Source organism: Mesoplodon bidens (assembly GCF_964165515.1).
Source record: "Mesoplodon bidens genome assembly, chromosome: 8".
In the NCBI taxonomy this organism is placed as follows: Eukaryota; Metazoa; Chordata; class Mammalia; order Artiodactyla; family Ziphiidae; genus Mesoplodon; species Mesoplodon bidens.
Window position 1 is genome coordinate 101042094 of NC_138165.1, and position 18015 is coordinate 101060108.

General features: G+C 33.5%; 1 protein-coding gene across 1 annotated transcript in view; it reads left to right on the top strand.

Annotated features, from left to right (window-relative positions):
- Window positions 1-16896, top strand: part of NYAP2 (neuronal tyrosine-phosphorylated phosphoinositide-3-kinase adaptor 2) — a gene marked incomplete at both ends in the record, with an annotated part of 253406 nt that extends 236510 nt beyond the window's left edge. Inside the window, one exon of the mRNA XM_081242400.1 lies at window positions 16669-16896. Coding sequence (XP_081098526.1) covers window positions 16669-16896 — 228 coding nt within the window. The remainder of the gene's footprint in view (window positions 1-16668) is intronic.
- Between the last annotated feature and the right edge of the window lie 1119 nt (window positions 16897-18015).

Here is an 18015-nt window from a genome sequence, read left to right on the forward strand (position 1 = left end):
TTATTTATTTATTTATTTATTTATTTATTTATTTATTGGTACGCGGGCCTCTCACTGTTGTGGCCTCTCGCGTTGTGGAGCACAGGCTCCGGACGCGCAGGCTAAGCGGCCATGGCTCACGGGCCCAGACGCTCCGCGGCATGTGGGATCTTCCCGGACTGGGGCACGAACCCATGTCCCCTGCATTAACAGGCGGACTCTCAACCACTGCGCAACCATGGAAGCCTGGAAAGGTATTTTTAAACGAGCTGGCATCCTCAATGGTTATAACATGAATTACCATTGATATGAAGGATGTCTTCTTGGGCAGTAAGTAAACAGTGTGGGAAGCAGGTGAGAAGAAATTGAGATGGAGAACATGAATTAGGTAGCAAGGAAGGAACCTCTCTATTGAACTCTTGGCTTGGTAGATCATAAGCTACAAGGAAACTGCTTGCTCTTAAGCTGATTTTGGGTTTCTTGTACAAGATGTTCAGTTTTTCCTGCCTTTCCATACTGACCCCATAACAATTTGGATGAATTTGGCTAAAAGGAAAATGGCCAACTTCTTTTGAGGAAATCCAATTATAATTGGATTAGAGTCCAATTATAAACCCTTGTAATGTTGACCATAAACTAATTGGAGTCCAATTAGTTTATGGTCAACATTACAAGGGTTATTTTGATTACTTGGGGCATAAGTGCTTATTTTGAGTTAGGATGAAAGGCCACAAACTTTAGGTCAACGTGGCTCAGACTTGAAATCACAGAATGAAAGGAAATTTATTTAGATGGTGAAGTAAGGGAGCCGCAGACCCCAACGCCTACAGCTGCCTAGGAGGCATTGGAAATGAGTACTTTCTCACTTTGATAGAATCAATAGGGCAGAAAATATTTTTCTATCAAATGAAAAGTTTTATTCCTAGTGAAATGAAAAATGGCAACTGGCACTTTGCCTCAGCAGTGAATTACACAGAACCAAGTTGAACAGCAAAGACAAGCCTATTTAAAGAGAGGAGAGAAAACTCAGACCCAGCCAACTGTTGCCATGTTTCTCTGATTTTTCAAGAGAAGCCAAATTCTAGGTGCTCTTGCCCTGGCCCTCTCCTTTCCCCCTCTGTTTCTCTCTCTCTTTCTCTCTCTCTCTTCCTATATCATCTAATGATTTTTTTTTCACATTGGTTCAAAAATTTTAAATATTGTGCATTTTATACAACATACACCTGTGAGCCTGATGCAACCTTGCATTTCACAGTTTGTGCCCTCTGGTCCTTTCTAACCTGAGGCCAAGAGAAGTGAAGTGATTTGCCAGAGCTAGTAAATAGCAAAGCTGGCTTCAGAAGGGAAGTATTATGATCCACAGCTTGTTTCTCATTCTATAACAAAGTTAAGCTCCTATTGGGCAATGCATTCTAGTTCAGAAAAAAATATATTTTATGTACTTTCTCAGCTCTATTCCAAGATCTGAAAATGATTACTAGCTCTACCAGCGATTTGTAAAGACTTTTCCTTGAGAATTAGCTTATTCTGCTTGTCTCTGAACTTCCCTCTCTTTTGCTAGATAAAACAAATGTTTATTGAGATGTGACTCTCCCTAATTTATCTGTAGTCAAGTCCATGTGCACTATTAAAAACCAATATTTTGTAATGAAATTAAACTTGAAATTAAATCAATGCTAATGTAAGTGATTAAGAGAATATTCTTAGTGAAAAACATCAATACACTTGTTATAATTGAATTTTATCTTGTAATACCGTTTGTTCCTTGAGGGAGTGTCTTTTTAAGGCATTCTACTTAGAAAGTTCTTGTGCATTTAAAAACATAAATTAATTCTGAAACCTGCTAAGAGGTGGTTTTTTTCTTTAATACAAACAATGTTTAATCAATTAACGGCTGAAATTGTAGTCATTATTAGGTTTAATTGCTGAGGAATATATTGTGCTTTCTTTATTGGGAAGAAATGTATCACAATTTTTCTATAGTTTTTTTACGTTCCCAGGGTAAAGAATTCATAATCATAAAATAGTAAAAAGGCAATTAAGTTATATGTATGTATATATGTATATCTATGTCTATGTCTGTATTTATATCTATAGCTATATTTTAAGATTATACATTGCCCTGCCTGAAGACATAGACATAATATTTTTGATATTTGGATGTAAATCAACTTTCCTCTGAAAAACCTCATCTTGCATTTTGATATAGGAATGTCATATATCATATCACATATCATTTATGCTTATGTTAGATGTCCTTCACAACTTTATCCAGATTTAATGCAGCAACACTTTAAGGCAGTTTCAGACCCTTGAGAATTATATCATAAATCAACTCTTTCTCATGCAGTGTTATCATTATTTCTCAAAGCTATTGCGTTTTTCTGTATCCTCACACAGATGAATCTACTTATTATACCTGTATACATGCTCTGTATACATATATAGAGATGCACATACCATGTCACTCACAACTGGATGGATGGTGTATTATTGGATAGATATCTTTTCCGTTGCATGATTGATCATAGTCTTTCACCAGAGAACATACGCTAAATCACATACAATTGCCAATTTGCATTTTGCGTTTGTTCATAAGAGATACCGAGTTAACATCCTATTTTAGCAACTTGCTTTGCATTTAGTTGTCATCTTGTAATATAAAAATGTGATCATTTTAAGTGTTTAAAACCATTTTTCTAGAAGTTGAAATTTTATTCTCCTCTAAAATTCTGTGACAGTGAAAATTTTATAAAATTATGGTTTGATGCAATTAGCGTCTTCTTCATGGTGGTATGAAAGCCATCCCTGGTCTTTTTCCTTCATGCAGCCTTTCTTGGGCTTTTTTTCCTAATGCCACACATTGAATCAGCCAACACTTCTGTGCGACTCAGTCAAGAGGCACTAACATCTCACTATACTTGTGAATATACTTGAAGATGCTTAAATATGTGTAGAAGGACTATGATATTGTGTGCTGCCATGAAACAGAGGAAAAGATGCTTATTGAAATGAACTTGAATTGTGGTTGGTGAAGTAAAACGAAAAATATCTTCAGAGGGACTCCTTTGGTGAAGGACCCAGAGAAGGTAACGTATCGTCAACACACAATTATATGGAAATAACAATACAACCAGTGAGTAAGTAGTTTGTAAGTGAGATGAGATGGAGGTATTCTTATATAGGAAGAAAAGAACCATTGTTCTTTTTTTTTTTTAAATTTTTTGGGGCGTGCCATGTGGCTTGCAGGATCTTAGTTCCCCAACCAGGGATTGACCTGCACTCTTGACAATGAGCGCATGGAGTCCTAACCACTGGACCATCAGGGAATCCCCCCATTGTTCTTATTGTTATTGGGCTTGATATTATTCACCACTTGGACACATCTCCGATCACGATGCTCCATCCTTTAGATGTTTTAGTAATAACTTCTTCAAGAAGGAAGCCAGGAGGGAGGTAAAGTGAAGACAGAGACCTTTGCAATTTAACCGTGGGATATTAAATATAACAAAGTGAAAATACTCTGGGGACTAATGAATATATTCTTGTGGATTAGAGGCAAGGAATCTGAGCTACGGATAGAGGGTCTAATCTGGGGAAGGAGATGATCGTATTCTGCTCTATTAATAATTCCCTCTCACACCCAGTATGGAATCCGTCTCTAGAGACTGCTAAGTGATCTTTAACCTCTTCTGAACTTGATTTTTTCATCTATAATATGGTGATCACAGGGCTATTGTGAGGCTAAAATGAAATGAAGCAGGCTGAGTGTTCACACAGTGCCTTGCCCACTGAGAGGAGATGCTATATGATTATCGTGCCCGTGATCTTGATAATAGCAGAGACTATGGTGTGATGACAATAATGACAAATATAACAAATAACAAGGTCAAAGTTTCATCCCTCCCCCAAAGTTTTGATACTTTATAAATCCTCTAATCTTTCAATCTTTCAGCAGCAAACTTTACCACCTTCATGTGACCCAGCACACTTTCCCATATTATTGGCTATGTGAAGTGAATATGTGAAAAGTACCCTAACAATTGTGTGTGTGTGTGTGTGTTTCCAGTGTGGGCCACTTTCATCAGAATTAGCTGTGAGACAATCCAGTGTAATGATAAGGGCACAGACTTTAGCGCTTGGTATATTTTGTCTTGAATTCCAATTCTAGTTCTGCCTTCTATTAGCAATATGATACTAGACATATTATTTAACCCCTTCAAGCCTCAATTTATCATCTAACAAATAGCAATAAGACATGCTTATATAGTTATTAAGCTCTAAAGAAATTGATATATGCTAAGTGCCAGTCGGGTGTCTGGAACATGGTTTACGTATAATAAATAATGGTTGCTGCTATTATTATATTGTTGATGTTCTTATGATTATTACTTAGATTGTGACAATCCTTCATTCCAAAGTCACTTGATCAAAGGTGAATGTAGCTTGCTGACTTATTTTAGAACTTTTATAAAATCATTCAAGGGTGTTTTGAGATCATTCCTTGAGATCAATCAAGAATCTCAAGATATGAGACTTTATTAACTTTAGCCTACTATTTTTTCTTCAGTGACATTGTAGACACATATATTCTTTCAGCAAAACTCTTATAATTTTGGTTTTTGAAACCTATAGCTTTCAATAATTTAATCATAACTTGTCTGATATACACATATATGCACAAATGTACATACAAATACATACATATACACACAAATGTATGATCCATACTTTTATACACACATACAAACATATGTTTCTGACTATATATGAATTGTATGTATGTATATGTATTCATGTGCACATGTGTATGTGCATATGGTCAGCTCCCAGACAGCTTCAAAACAGACTTTGATTTTCTGTTAATGAAATGTAATGATTCTTTTAAACATAATTGTTAAATATTTTCCAAAATGAAACACTTTAGAAGACTTTGATATAATATATTGCAACCTGGAAAACGATATTTGTCCAATATATGCATCATTTGAAGCTGGAGAATGAAACAGTATTTTTTTTTTTTTTTGTAAAAGACTGTTTGTGTGTATATATATGTGTATTCATATAGATTTATGTTTGAAGAAGATAATGATTACACCAGGGTAATATGAAGAGGAGAAGTAAAATTTTTCACTTAGACATCATTTTCCTTAAGGTAGAACTGATATTCATATTCTAATGATTGACAGTTTTATACCAGCTACTACCTCATAAAATGAAATTAAAGTACAGAATTACTTACAGAATTTGAAATATGGCTTAACCACTATGATTGATAAATATGTGCTTGAACAATTGATTAGATATGTGAAATAAATAAAAGTAGATTCTCACCTCATGAAAAATTAAAAAGTAAAATTTGTCCTTTTATTGTTTTACCTTTTGTCTCATTTTTCTTATTAAATATATTTTTTCTCTTCCTAAGCAATGTACTTTTAGCAAAAAAGAAGAGTGTAAACAAATGAAGTAAAAGGTGAATTCATGAGTACAATAAAACCATAAACTCTGAAAAACATAAAGAGTTATATTTATAGGTTATCAAAAAGTCAGGAAATTTAAAGAACAAAAAAATGGAGAAATTTTGAAAAAATTCACTGCTTTTACTACATAAAAATTAGAAACTCCTGTTAGTAATAACGTAAATGACTAAAGTGTCAAACATTGGAAATTAATAATATAAATAATGCATAAATACCTTAAATTTTAAAATATATAAATTAGTAAGTAAAACTACCCCTTTATTAGAAAAAAAGAATAAACTAAGGTTATGTGTCAACTCTTCTGTTTTTAAACATTTGTGAAATATCCAAACTCATTCAACTCTCTATTAATGAAAGTAAATTTTGAAATCAAAGTGTTCTTTTAGACATATAAAATGCAGAAGAATTTCTTGCTTGTTTGTTTGCTTGCTTGTTTCTTTTGGTAACACAACTCAGTGCTAATAAAGATGTGGTATAAGTCCCACACTGCTATGGGAATGGAAAATAGTTTAACTTTTCTGGAAGACAAATAGGCTGTATCTGTATCAACAGCCTTAAAATGTTTTGACCCTTTGACTTGAGAATTCCTGTTTGAGTGGCTTCCTGAATAAAAAAAAAATCATAAAATATTGAAACATTATTTACAGCATTTAAGAAATGAAAGCCAATCAAATGTGAGCAATTATAAAATGACTAAATAAAGATATTCATAATGAATAATTTTTATTATCATGTCTTGAAAAAAGTATTTAAGACTCCAATAATGAGAAAAATTTGAGGACATAATAATACTATATAATCCTAAGTTTAAAAAAAGATATTTTATACATACATAAGATATCACAATATATACATATATGATTTATGTGAGGAATTTACTACATTTTTTGTATGGTGGTATCACAGATAATTTTTGCTTATGATATTATTACCCATATTTTGTGTAATAGGTATATTTTACTTTTATAATCAGAAAAATGTAGTGAAAAAGTTTACCTCTCAAACTAGTCACTTTGAAATATTATTTCAATGAAGCTTTAACTATTTAAAACATTGTGGGACTTCTATGGGAGTACTAACTCAGGATTCTAGGGCTACAAAAATGGTGTAAACAAGATCTGTGCTTTTCAAAAGTTCAGAATCTTGTGCAAAACTTGTAATAAACACATGCATTCATAGCATGGTGTAAGAGGTTGCAGATTTCAGTAATGAATGAGTGAATGAGTAGATGGTACTCCAGAAATAAGCAAGCATGGCTGTCAGAGTCATAGAGGATCTCACAATGGATTCTTGCTGCATTTAGCTCAACTTTAAAAGCATAAGTGGGATTTCACAGAAAAGATGAGGCTTCAGGGAGGAAGAGAGTTCCAGAATGAGGAAACAGCTTGAGCTAAAAATGGGAGCAAGTAGTGTGCCTGTGGTCCCAGTTGAGTTTTGAGTAGTCAGTTATGACTGACATATGAAGTAAACGGCTGGGTAAAAAATATTAGCTGACTGAAGCTGACTGTGATGGACCTGGAGCATTAACTATTTTCTTTAGGTAAAGGAGAAGCGTTGAGTTAACATGATTTTGTGGAAGCTTCACAGGGAGCTCTTGGGCAGAAGTGTGGATGGTGGATGAGAAGTAGCCAATATATGAAACCTTAGAGGCAATCTTAATAGTCCAGGTACTGAACCAGGAAAATGACTTTGAAAATGTAAAAGATGATGACAGATTTGAGAAACATTTATGGAATAGCATTAACTGCCTTTTGGGCCATTTGAATGAAGTTGCCTGAGACCCACCTTGCCTGGAACCTAGACTCAGAATCTCTAAGTATAATGCCTAAGAATTTGATTTTAGCAAATTCCCAAGGGGAGATGACCACATACTAAAGTTTAGGGAGCATCAGTTTGTCACTTAACCTGAGCCAAAGAGTCAAGGATTCTGAGACCCCAGAACTCAAATCCTTGAGACCCCAAGGATTCAAACACCATAGAGTGTTTTCAGCTGTAGAACACCCAGATTATGGCTTACACGGCAGGGAGGACTGAGTTTAACATTAGATGTCTTCTATGGCTCAAAAATTCCAGGAAATATATTCTTTAACCTTGTACAATTAGGGATATTATTGGATTCAGCTGAGCCAAAGTGAAATCAAATTATTCAATAAATCAAAGATTTCCAAAGCCCCTTTCCTGAAGACACTGAGAGAGCATTGCTCTTCTAGTTATCCATTTGTTTATTCATTCGTTCCTTGAATGAGTATTTATGACATATTTCCTTGTGCTAAAGGATAAGGATGTAAGTATTAACTATAGAGCCCCTCCTTATCTTCAAAGAATTCAGTCTACTAGGGATAGAGGAGCCTATATTTTTGTGTGCACCATGAAGTAGATGCTAAATCATTACATGCAATTCTCCCAGCAAACCTGAGGTCTTATTATTTTCATATTACAGATAAAGAACCAAGGTCTCTCAGGAAGATTATATGACTTGTCCCAGAACTCACAACTAATAAGTGGTAAAACCAGGCCATGATATCCATTTTATCCACCTTAATCTGTCCCTTAAGAAAGAAGGAGATCAAACGTGCACACAAAAATAGGATTATTGTTATTACAGACGGATGTGCAGTGTACTGGCAGAGCTTGGAAACAGCTATAATTGCCACCGTTTAGCAGAGTAGTTCAGACCAGCCTCCGTCCTTGAAAGTGACTTGTGACCTGGGTCTTGATTATAGGACATCACTATAAAACTGAAGAGTTAGGTGTTTTCCTCATTTTGCAGGCAGAGAAAAATGAGCAATCTATATTAACTTGAAACTCTATTTATAGCCATGCAATTGTAAGGTTTATTAACTTACAATTTAAAAATCTTTATGATGAGTGATTTTTACATAATTGATCATATAAACAAGCACAGATATGTAAAAACAAATATCATATATGGCTTAAAATACCAACATGTGATGTTTCTTATAGTTGATCAGAGATTGTATACTGAGGCAGATCTTCAGATCTAGAAAAAGAAGGATGAGATTTGTATATCCATCATGTCTCAGTCAAAAACAACTCTGAAATAAAGACGTGGTTCTCATTTTAATAATATATCTATATCTCAAAGCTAAATTTAGACCACCTGAAATAAACACTGCAGTTTCAGTATATACCTCAGGTGTATATCTGTCTAATAATTCTTTCACAAAGCATAGGTTCTAAATCAACACTGCTGATAAATGAGGGAAGATTACACAGGAATAATTAAAAAAAACAATCAATAGATCAGAGTTAAAGATGAAAAAAACATAGGCAAAAAACTATGGAAAATGCTAAAGTTATCCCAAGGATGCAATTATTTCAAATACTGTCATAAAAGTTTAAAAGCTAGGAACATTTCAGACATAATATTTAATTCTCATAATATCTCAAGCAAGAAAACCAGATAAGTAGCTTGTACAACATCATCATAAAGTGAGATTAAAAGCCAGGATCTTTTCTAGACCCATGGAACTGATTAGTCCCTGCTTTTATGGTTTTGTCAACTTATGTTAGCTTTTTTTTAAAAAAAATATTGCACATTTATATTATCTTTTTTTGTTTTGCACACTTACATTATGTAGTTTTTAATTTTTGATATTTCACACTTTTCTGTTGAATTAGCTTCATTCCGACCTTCATGAAAAAAGAAAAAAAATTCGTTTAGTGTGGAACCATCTTCCTGACGTTGAATTTGTAATTTTCAAAATAGAATAAATGGTATTTATGTCATTGTAAAGTCACATGGATTATTTGACTGTACCTTTTAATATTTACAATATAAAATACTGTGATGTTGGGTCACCTCTATATGGTTTCAATTATTTTACACAAATACAAAGGAAGAGAGAGGTAGATGCATACATATGTACATAGAGTATGTTTTACTCATTCAAAGCAAAAGACATTTTTTTTCTTTTAATGTATAATGATCAAGGAACATGGATTTGAACACTTGTTATTCGATAACTAAGTAAAAAAAACAATTAGTGAATTTGCTGACAAGTGCAGATAATTATAACCCTTCCATCTCTGTGTTATGTCAATTTCAAAAGGTTTTTTGAGGGCTTATGTCATTGCCTATGTTATGCAAAGCTGACATTTTCTTTCCAAAATATAGTTGGAAAAAAAGAAAAAATATATTATTCACTAACATTATTTTTTTAAAAGTTCTCAAAGCAACTTTTATATTGAAGTTGAATCAACACTGTGACATAGCACAGACAAGCAAATAGCCACTGTAGGGTTATTAAAAGAAAAGGTTGATCTTATATTGAATCTCTTATTTAGAGTATTTAAACCAGATTATCCACTTTATTTCTTTAATTCCAACATGCCTCTTCTTTCTTATAATGATGAAATTGTAAAAATGTGCCCAAATAATTTCTCTAAACTAATAGTCAGAGCTGATTTTAAATCTAAAAGTCTCATCCTTTATGATTCATCTAATGGGCCAAACTTGATATGAAAAATGTTGTAAGTATATATGAATCAATGCTCTTAATTTTGTTTTATAGGCTTTTTTATAATACTAATATTGATATTATCCTTTTTGGTCTTCTATCAGGCATTTTTTATTTTAAGGGTTAATTGGTTATTTATGTAGTAAGTTAGCGACCTTTTTCTTTAAAGGGCCAGACAATAAATATTTTAAGCTTTACAAGCCATGTGGTATCTGTCCCAATTACTGAACTCTACTTGATAGTGTGAAAGCAGGTATAGTTAATCCATGAACGCATGGGCATGTCTGTATGCCAGGTAAAACTTTATATATGCTGACAAGTGAATTTCATATAATTTTCACCTGTCATGGAATATTCTTCTTTTGTTTTTTTTCAACTATTTAAAAGCTTAAAACAAAAATTCTTGTTTATGGGCTGTACTAAAACAGGCAATAGATTTTATTTGAAAAGTGTATTATAGTCTGCCAACCCCTGTCCTTTTTCCTGAAGATATATGTAAACAAGGCATGGTGCTTAGGTGTTTATTCTTTATGTACATTTTGTTAGTAAAGGATCAATCTCTTTACCCACTAAATGAGAGAGGAAGAACGTTTTCAATGAAAGCAGTAACACATCTGTCTGACCTGTTACTCCTAAGGATAGGAGTCTGCTCTCCCTTGATGACCCACTAATGTTATCCGTGCTCTCCTGGATAAATTTTCTTCAGGGCAAAGGGAAAATCAGAGAACTTTGGTAACTCTAGCTTCCTTTTCAGCCAGACTAAAGCTTATACTCCTCACACTGGAAATGATGAATTTTTTAAAATTAATTTTTATTGGAGTATGGTTGATTTACAATGTTGTGTTAGTTTCTACTGTATAGCAAAGTGAATCAGTTATACACATACATCTATCCACTCTTTTTAAGATTCTTTTCCCACATAGGTCATTACAGAGTTGGAAATGATGACTTCTCATAAAATGGGCTACCCAGGTGGCAGAAATTGGGACAGAGAGAGCAACATGCAACTGATAGATTTTTTTTTTCTCCTAGAGCTTCTGAAAATTAGTATTGGTATTGTGTCTATTGTTTAAGAAATTAAATTTGATTCTCAAATCTTCAGACTCACAACTAAACTTAATTCCAAAGCCAGTATCACACCTGCTAAAAATCTTTGATGAATTTTTTTTTACATGCTTACTCATGAGGCATTAAAATCAAAGTCAGTAGGGATAGGCATGCTTTTATCAGTTTTATTCTCATATAGATTTTAATATTGAAATTCTCCATGTGCTTATTTCAGCGTATTCTTTTCTCTTATGGTTTACATACTTTGAAAAATTGAATACTTTAAATAAACATTATGGAGATTTATTATTGGACAGTCTCACTATTCTTTTGTTTCTTGGGTGAAGTATACTCAATATCAGGAAGTACTTTGATTATTTTTTAGAGAAAGTAATTATTGAAGTGAATTAAGACTCCTCATTTATGTTATTCCTGATGCATTGAAAGCTCCATAGATAAGATCATTAATGATGTATGGGACTTTACATTTTTTCAGTTCTAAATATGTATACTATATATAAAGTATATTCAAGTGTACATACTACTTATATATGAATTATGTACATATATATACATATATAATGTATATAGGAAGTACATACAAGTTCAGAGAAATACATGACTTTTCAAGGTCACACAGCAATCAAGATCCCAATCAAGACATTTAACTCTTCCATTATACCATGTTGTTTCCATCTAAAGAATGAAAGATACAGTTACTTATTCTTTGGAAAGAATATGGTCTCATCACATTATTTTTAAAAATATATATTTTTTGAATTTTAGAGTAGTTTTAAATTTACAGAAAAACTGCAAAGAATACACACAGTGTTCCTGTATACCCCACACCCAGTTTCCTCTATTGTTAATATCTTACATTATAATGGTGTTTTTGTCACGACTAATGAATCAATATCGATACATTATTATTAAAACCCATACCTTATTTGAATTTCCTTAGTTTTTATCAATCAGTTTCAGGATTTCTTCCAGCATACCACATTAATTAATTTCAGTCATCATGTCTCCTTGACCTTCTCTAGGCTGTGACGGTTTCTCAGACTTTCCTTATTTTGCATGACCTTGCCAGTTTTGAGGATTACTGGACTGTTTTTTGTTGTTGTTATTGTTGTTGTTGTTGTTTTTGTTTTTTGTGGTACGTGGGCGTCTCACTACCGTGGCCTCTCCCGTTGCAGAGCACGGGCTCCTTATGTGCAGGTTCAGTGGCCATGGCTCACGGGTCCAGCCGCTCCGTGGCATGTGGGATCTTCCCGGACCGGGCACGAGTCCGTGTCCCTTGCATCAGCAGGCGGACTCTCAACCACTGCACCACCAGGGAAGCCCTGGACTGGTATTTTGTACAATGGCTCTCAGTTTGGGTTTATCTAGTGTTTTTCTCATGGTTAGACTAAGTTATGGTTTGGAGGAGGAAAACCACACAGGTAAAGTGCCCTTCTTATCACATCATATCAAAGGTGAATACTGTCAACATCACTTATTACTGCTGATGACCAGGTGTGGTGTAGGTAGTGTTTGACAGGTTTCTTCATGTAAAGTTCCTCTCCTCCTCCTTTCTAGAGTGTACTCTTTGGAAAGAAGTCCTGTGTATAGCCTACACTTAAGGAATGGTGATATATGTTTCACCTCCTTGGGGAGGAGCTTCACTTCATTTTTATCTCCATGAAATTAGCCAAGAATATTGCCTCCACTGAATCTTGTTAATAGGAGAATCTTGTCCCAGATATGTAAGTGTGTTCATATTAATTGAACAATTATCTTCCAATGCATACTTAACTTGCCTGTGTATTTTTTCTTTCCTTCATGGTTCATACAATAAATGCATATGGATTAAAGATGAGAAACAGGACACTTGATTAAATAACTAAACTGGAAGAGTTTATTTACTGGGCTTAGTTTCAAATTAGTTGTAAATTGACTCACAGAGTTCTTTCAACTACAGGGTGAAGTGGAATGGAATTTTACAGATAAATTTAAACTAGATATGAAGAATCTGATGATAAAAAATGGGAAAGTCTAGATATATTTTATGGGTAGTAGTCTTAACACACTTCATATAATGGCTAAACATGCTATTTGTTATGTCTAAAACAATGAATTAAAGCATAACATCTTACTATCAGAATGAAATAATTTTTGACACATTTTAGGGGAGAGGGATTTGGCTATGTCAACAGGCATGGAAGTAACACTGAGTTTATTTTGGAGAATTAAAAACAATGTGTACCCTCCAGAAAGAAATATTCAAAAACATGCTTATTTAAAAGTTAATATGAAAAGCCGACTTATCTTCCCCAAAATGAATCTCATTCTTCCTTCATTCATATCATTATAACATAATAATAATTTAGGGGTGGGGTATTTTAAACGAGAAAAAAAGTTTGATAGCAGATTTTACATGAGAAGATTCTACAGCAGACTTGACAGACTTGTTAAACTTTTTAAAATTAAAAAAATTAATTTTCTATCTTCTAACAACCTGTATTTGAATTCTCCTAGAATACCTCACCCTCTTTCATGTATTGGGCAATGCTTTCTCATGGAATTTTTACTGACTATATAATTGACCCCAAAAGAAGATAGTTCAATATTGCAGTCAGTCTGAAAAATAAGGTTGATTTTCTTCTACTAATATTTTGAACCATTATATCTCAATCAAGGGGATATATAACTATTCTAAAATAAAAATGTAAAGAATATGAAAAACCATATAACTCTTTCTTCTTAAATTCTTATTCTTTAGATTTTTAAAGAATTAATTTTTTCTTAATAAGTTGACATATATAGCATAAACTTGTATTTGACTGAAAACACATACTTATTCTAGACAATATAATGCATTTATGAACTGTAATGACAACTATGAAATAAAATGTAATATAATGAAATATATTGGTGACACTGTTGTCAGAGCAATCCAGGAAAATTATTATTTTGCAGTTATGTATACTGATTCACACCCTAAAATATTAAAGGAAATTAAGTAATAAGTGATTTAATGTTTGTGTGGTTAAGTAAATACCATGAAAATATTGAAGTGATGCTGTAAATATCTTACCTTAAAGAAGACTGGAGGTTTTGCAATTTCCTTGAGATGTGTAAAATCCAGTGAGATTTTATTAAGGAGAAAATTATCTTGAGAGTTTTCTGAGAAGCAACAAAAACTGTTGTTCAATGACAGTGGCTTCAATTCATTCCTAAAACATTTATTGAAAGCTAAATGACTGTTCTGCATGTTGGGGCTACTGTGTTGGATGTGATTTGGGGCTGGCCCTCTGGGAATTCTGTGTTATAAATTCCATTTATAACAGTTTATAGTCACTCAATAAATTTTGCTTGTCTTTCCACCAAAATAGAGTTATTGTATTTTTATTGCTTAGATTATCATGTTAGAAAATACTATAAATCTTTTGAAAAATTTTCAAGCTACTTTGGCAATCTCCTGTTAGGACAAATATCTGTTGGTTGTTGTCCTAGAACTTCACTTAAAAAGTGAACAGCCTTGGCCAGGGCCTGGGCTAGGGACTAGAGGACACCAAAAGGTGTGAAACACAGCCCATCCTTTCAAGAAACTTTGTATCAAGTTAAGCTCATTACATACAAGATATTTATCTAAGAGTATAATCTTCTGGAATCTAAGTCCAAGTCATTGATTTTTATTTATCTGATAAACACTTTTTATTCACTCATAAAGCTGTAACTATATTTGCATTTTTGAATAGCATCTGGAAATGGTGGTATCTACAATAATAACTCTTATTATAATTTCTAAATAGTATTCAGGAGATGGAGCTTGCTGTAGTAGAAAGATGATTTACTTTGGAGTCAGGCAGATCTGAGTTTGATATAGGACTGTATCACAGCCAATAACCTATGACTTTGATCTAGTTCCTTAAACTTTCTGGGACTCAGCTTTCTCACTTGTAGTGTGTAGCTAAATCTTAACTTTCAGTGTAGCTGGGAGGATTTAACATAACAACGTATACAGAGTTCTTCACACATCCTTGGCAAAGAGCAGGAATGGAAAACTGCTGTTGGGTATTTGTCAGTGTTAGAATAATAATTCTTGGGCAATGTTTCACTGTTTTAAAAATGACTTCACCTTCATTATCCAATCTAATTTTTATACTAACTTCTGAAATTAAGATATTATCAATTCAGTTATTCATGTAAAGAAACCAAGAAATGGAAGTGACCAGTGGAAATCTGACACATCCCGAATTTGAATCTTTGACTTCTAGCTCAAGATCCTGCCCTCTCCATAAAGAATTAAGAATTGTGAGAATTCAATTTTGCCTTGTTCACACCAAAGCCTACCTGTCTGGTTTGGACAAAATATGTAAATTCTTGAAGTCTTAGCTTCCTCACCTGTACATTGAAGGCATTGTACTGATATATCTTTCCAATCCTTTCCAATTTTGCATGCACTATGAGAGTCAGTAGAGTGTAGTTGTTAAGATACAGGTGTTGGAGATAAACTCTTGGATTCAAATCCTGACTCTGCCATTTGTTGGCTCTGTAAGCTTAGGCAAATTACTAAATCTCATCAAGTCTCATTTTACTCATCATTATGGGTTAATAAATAGTACTTACTTCAGGGCATCATCTTTGTGAGGAATAAATGCATTAAACTATGCAAAATATGAAGAAAGGGATCTGGTATAGAATAAATGTCATACATATAAGTTTTTGCTGATTATTTCCTAAAATTGTGCCATCAAGTTTAATGACTCCAAGTGAGCTATTTTAACTCTTCAAGTCAGAGTAGATTTGCTTAAACAATTAAGTGTAAGCATCACCATCCTGGATTCTTGGCCCAATCACACTGCTGTTCTTGTGACACTGACTCAACTCGCTAGCTCTGTTCTAAAGAACTGTTATTGGTGGACATAGCCACATACACCTGGGAGCAGTGCTTACCTGTCCAGAAATAGATGTATGTGTATCAATATAGAGTCAGCACTGCATCTTCTCCTGGTACCCAATTGAACTGATGAATCTATTTCTTTGAAGTTCTGGAACTATTCGGGATCTGGGTCAGTATGATTGCAGAAGCCAATGATTCTAATTAGACATTTGCTGAAGCACCAAAAAGTATAGCAAAACTGCTTTGCAAAATAATTATTTAAGCATATAAATTCCAAGCATTAGATGCAAATTAAAACTCATTTTGGTAGAAGAATAATTAAAGGTCTTAATTCTATATGTTATTTGTAGACAAAGGCAAGTTTTATTTTACTAATAAAATTGTTCATTAAAATCTTTAAAACATATCACATTCATATTAGATATCACTGAAAAGTAATTCAATAATTGAACTTAGACATATTGAGATGCATACACCAATGGAGTCAACATAAAAGTAACAGCTAAATTTTTGGCAAATTGCTTAAAAATTTTTTTAAAAAGGTTTTATTTCCATAGCATGGACTTTTAGAACATATTGGTAAGCTATTCCTGCCTAAATTATTGTTTAATAATATTACAATATTTAATAATTTAAGTACAAATTTTATTTACAGTTTCCATGCTTTAATTTTGCTTTGTAAGAATTTCAGAAATATAGAAACAGCTGACATTTTTCGAAACAACTACTAGCACAGTGAAAAAAAAAAGCTGCTTTCATTCCATTTTTTTTTTCTGTATTCACTCTTTTTTGCTAGGTGGCATGCATGCAGTGGTTTCATGGAGACCATACAATGCTTGAGATGATTGAGAAAAAACGTTGCTTGTGCAAGGAAATAAAAGCTAGACAGAAAACGGAAAAGGGCCTTTGCAAACAGGATAGCATGCCTATCCTACCCAGCTGGAAGAAGAATGCGGGTACAAAGAAGTACAGCCCTCCACCCTATTCTAAACAGCAAACGGTATTCTGGGACACTGCCATATGACTGTGTGCAGGATGGCGTGAGCTCCACATTATTTAACACGAAGAGGGAGGTCGACTCGGTCATGTGATAAGTAACTGTTACATATCGTCTCAGTCAAAATGGAATGCCAGTGGTTCCCTGGAAAACCCATGGGAAGCTGTGCCTATTTGTGGCTAGTTCAAGATAAAATCCGTATTTCCTTGCATTTAAGGCACACGTATTTATCATGGATTATTTTGAATCCAGAAGATACTAAGATGTAAATATTTTACTAGTTTATGGATGACACCTGAAATAATACACATTATACGTATATAAATGATAGAAATATCAAGAGTTTTACTATATGATACAATTTTGGTATTAACTGGTTTGTTATCTCTTTTATATGTCCCTTGATGCCTTTGATTATTAATTTTTGCATTTAAAATGTTTCTTTCTGCCACCTTTGGTTTCTGTACATGAGCTCACATATAGGTTATGTTCAATCACACAATATATGATCTGGTGCTAGTAATGTAGAAGTTGAATATCATATTCGTTAGGAACATACGTTGCTTTGTATGTTTTTAAGGGTTTGACAGGAAATGAATGCCAATGTGATGCTGAATTTGGACGTCCACATTACATCAACACCAATATTTTTGCTACATTGGCTTTATAAGAATTTCTCTTCAGTATCATCTTGTTTGTACTAAGCAATGGTTAGTCAGACTCCAGAGAAAGTTAATAGGATATATTTGGACATCCCAACAGAAAACATTTCCTTCAGAAATGATTTTAGGGACACATGTCCTTGCATCATTGATTTGATTGGAGGAGACCAGGGTTCACTGTGATAATGGAAGGAACAAGGAATCAAAGGTTAAACAGCACAACTGCTTTCAAGAGGGTGGGACCAGTGGCTTTAGAGCCACTGCCATCACTATTTTTGAGTAACTTTTCATGTGTATGTTTGTTTCCCTAGAAAATGACCAATATACATTCAACCAGATGAGTTTACATGTTTTAGTATACTAAATGCCAATCTTTCTCAAAATTTAGGTTCACAAATGGAGTAGTATTTCACGTTAATTTTTCAAATTAGTTATTACCATATTTTTGGGGTGTAATCTTCTGTGCATGTTCATCATACCCATT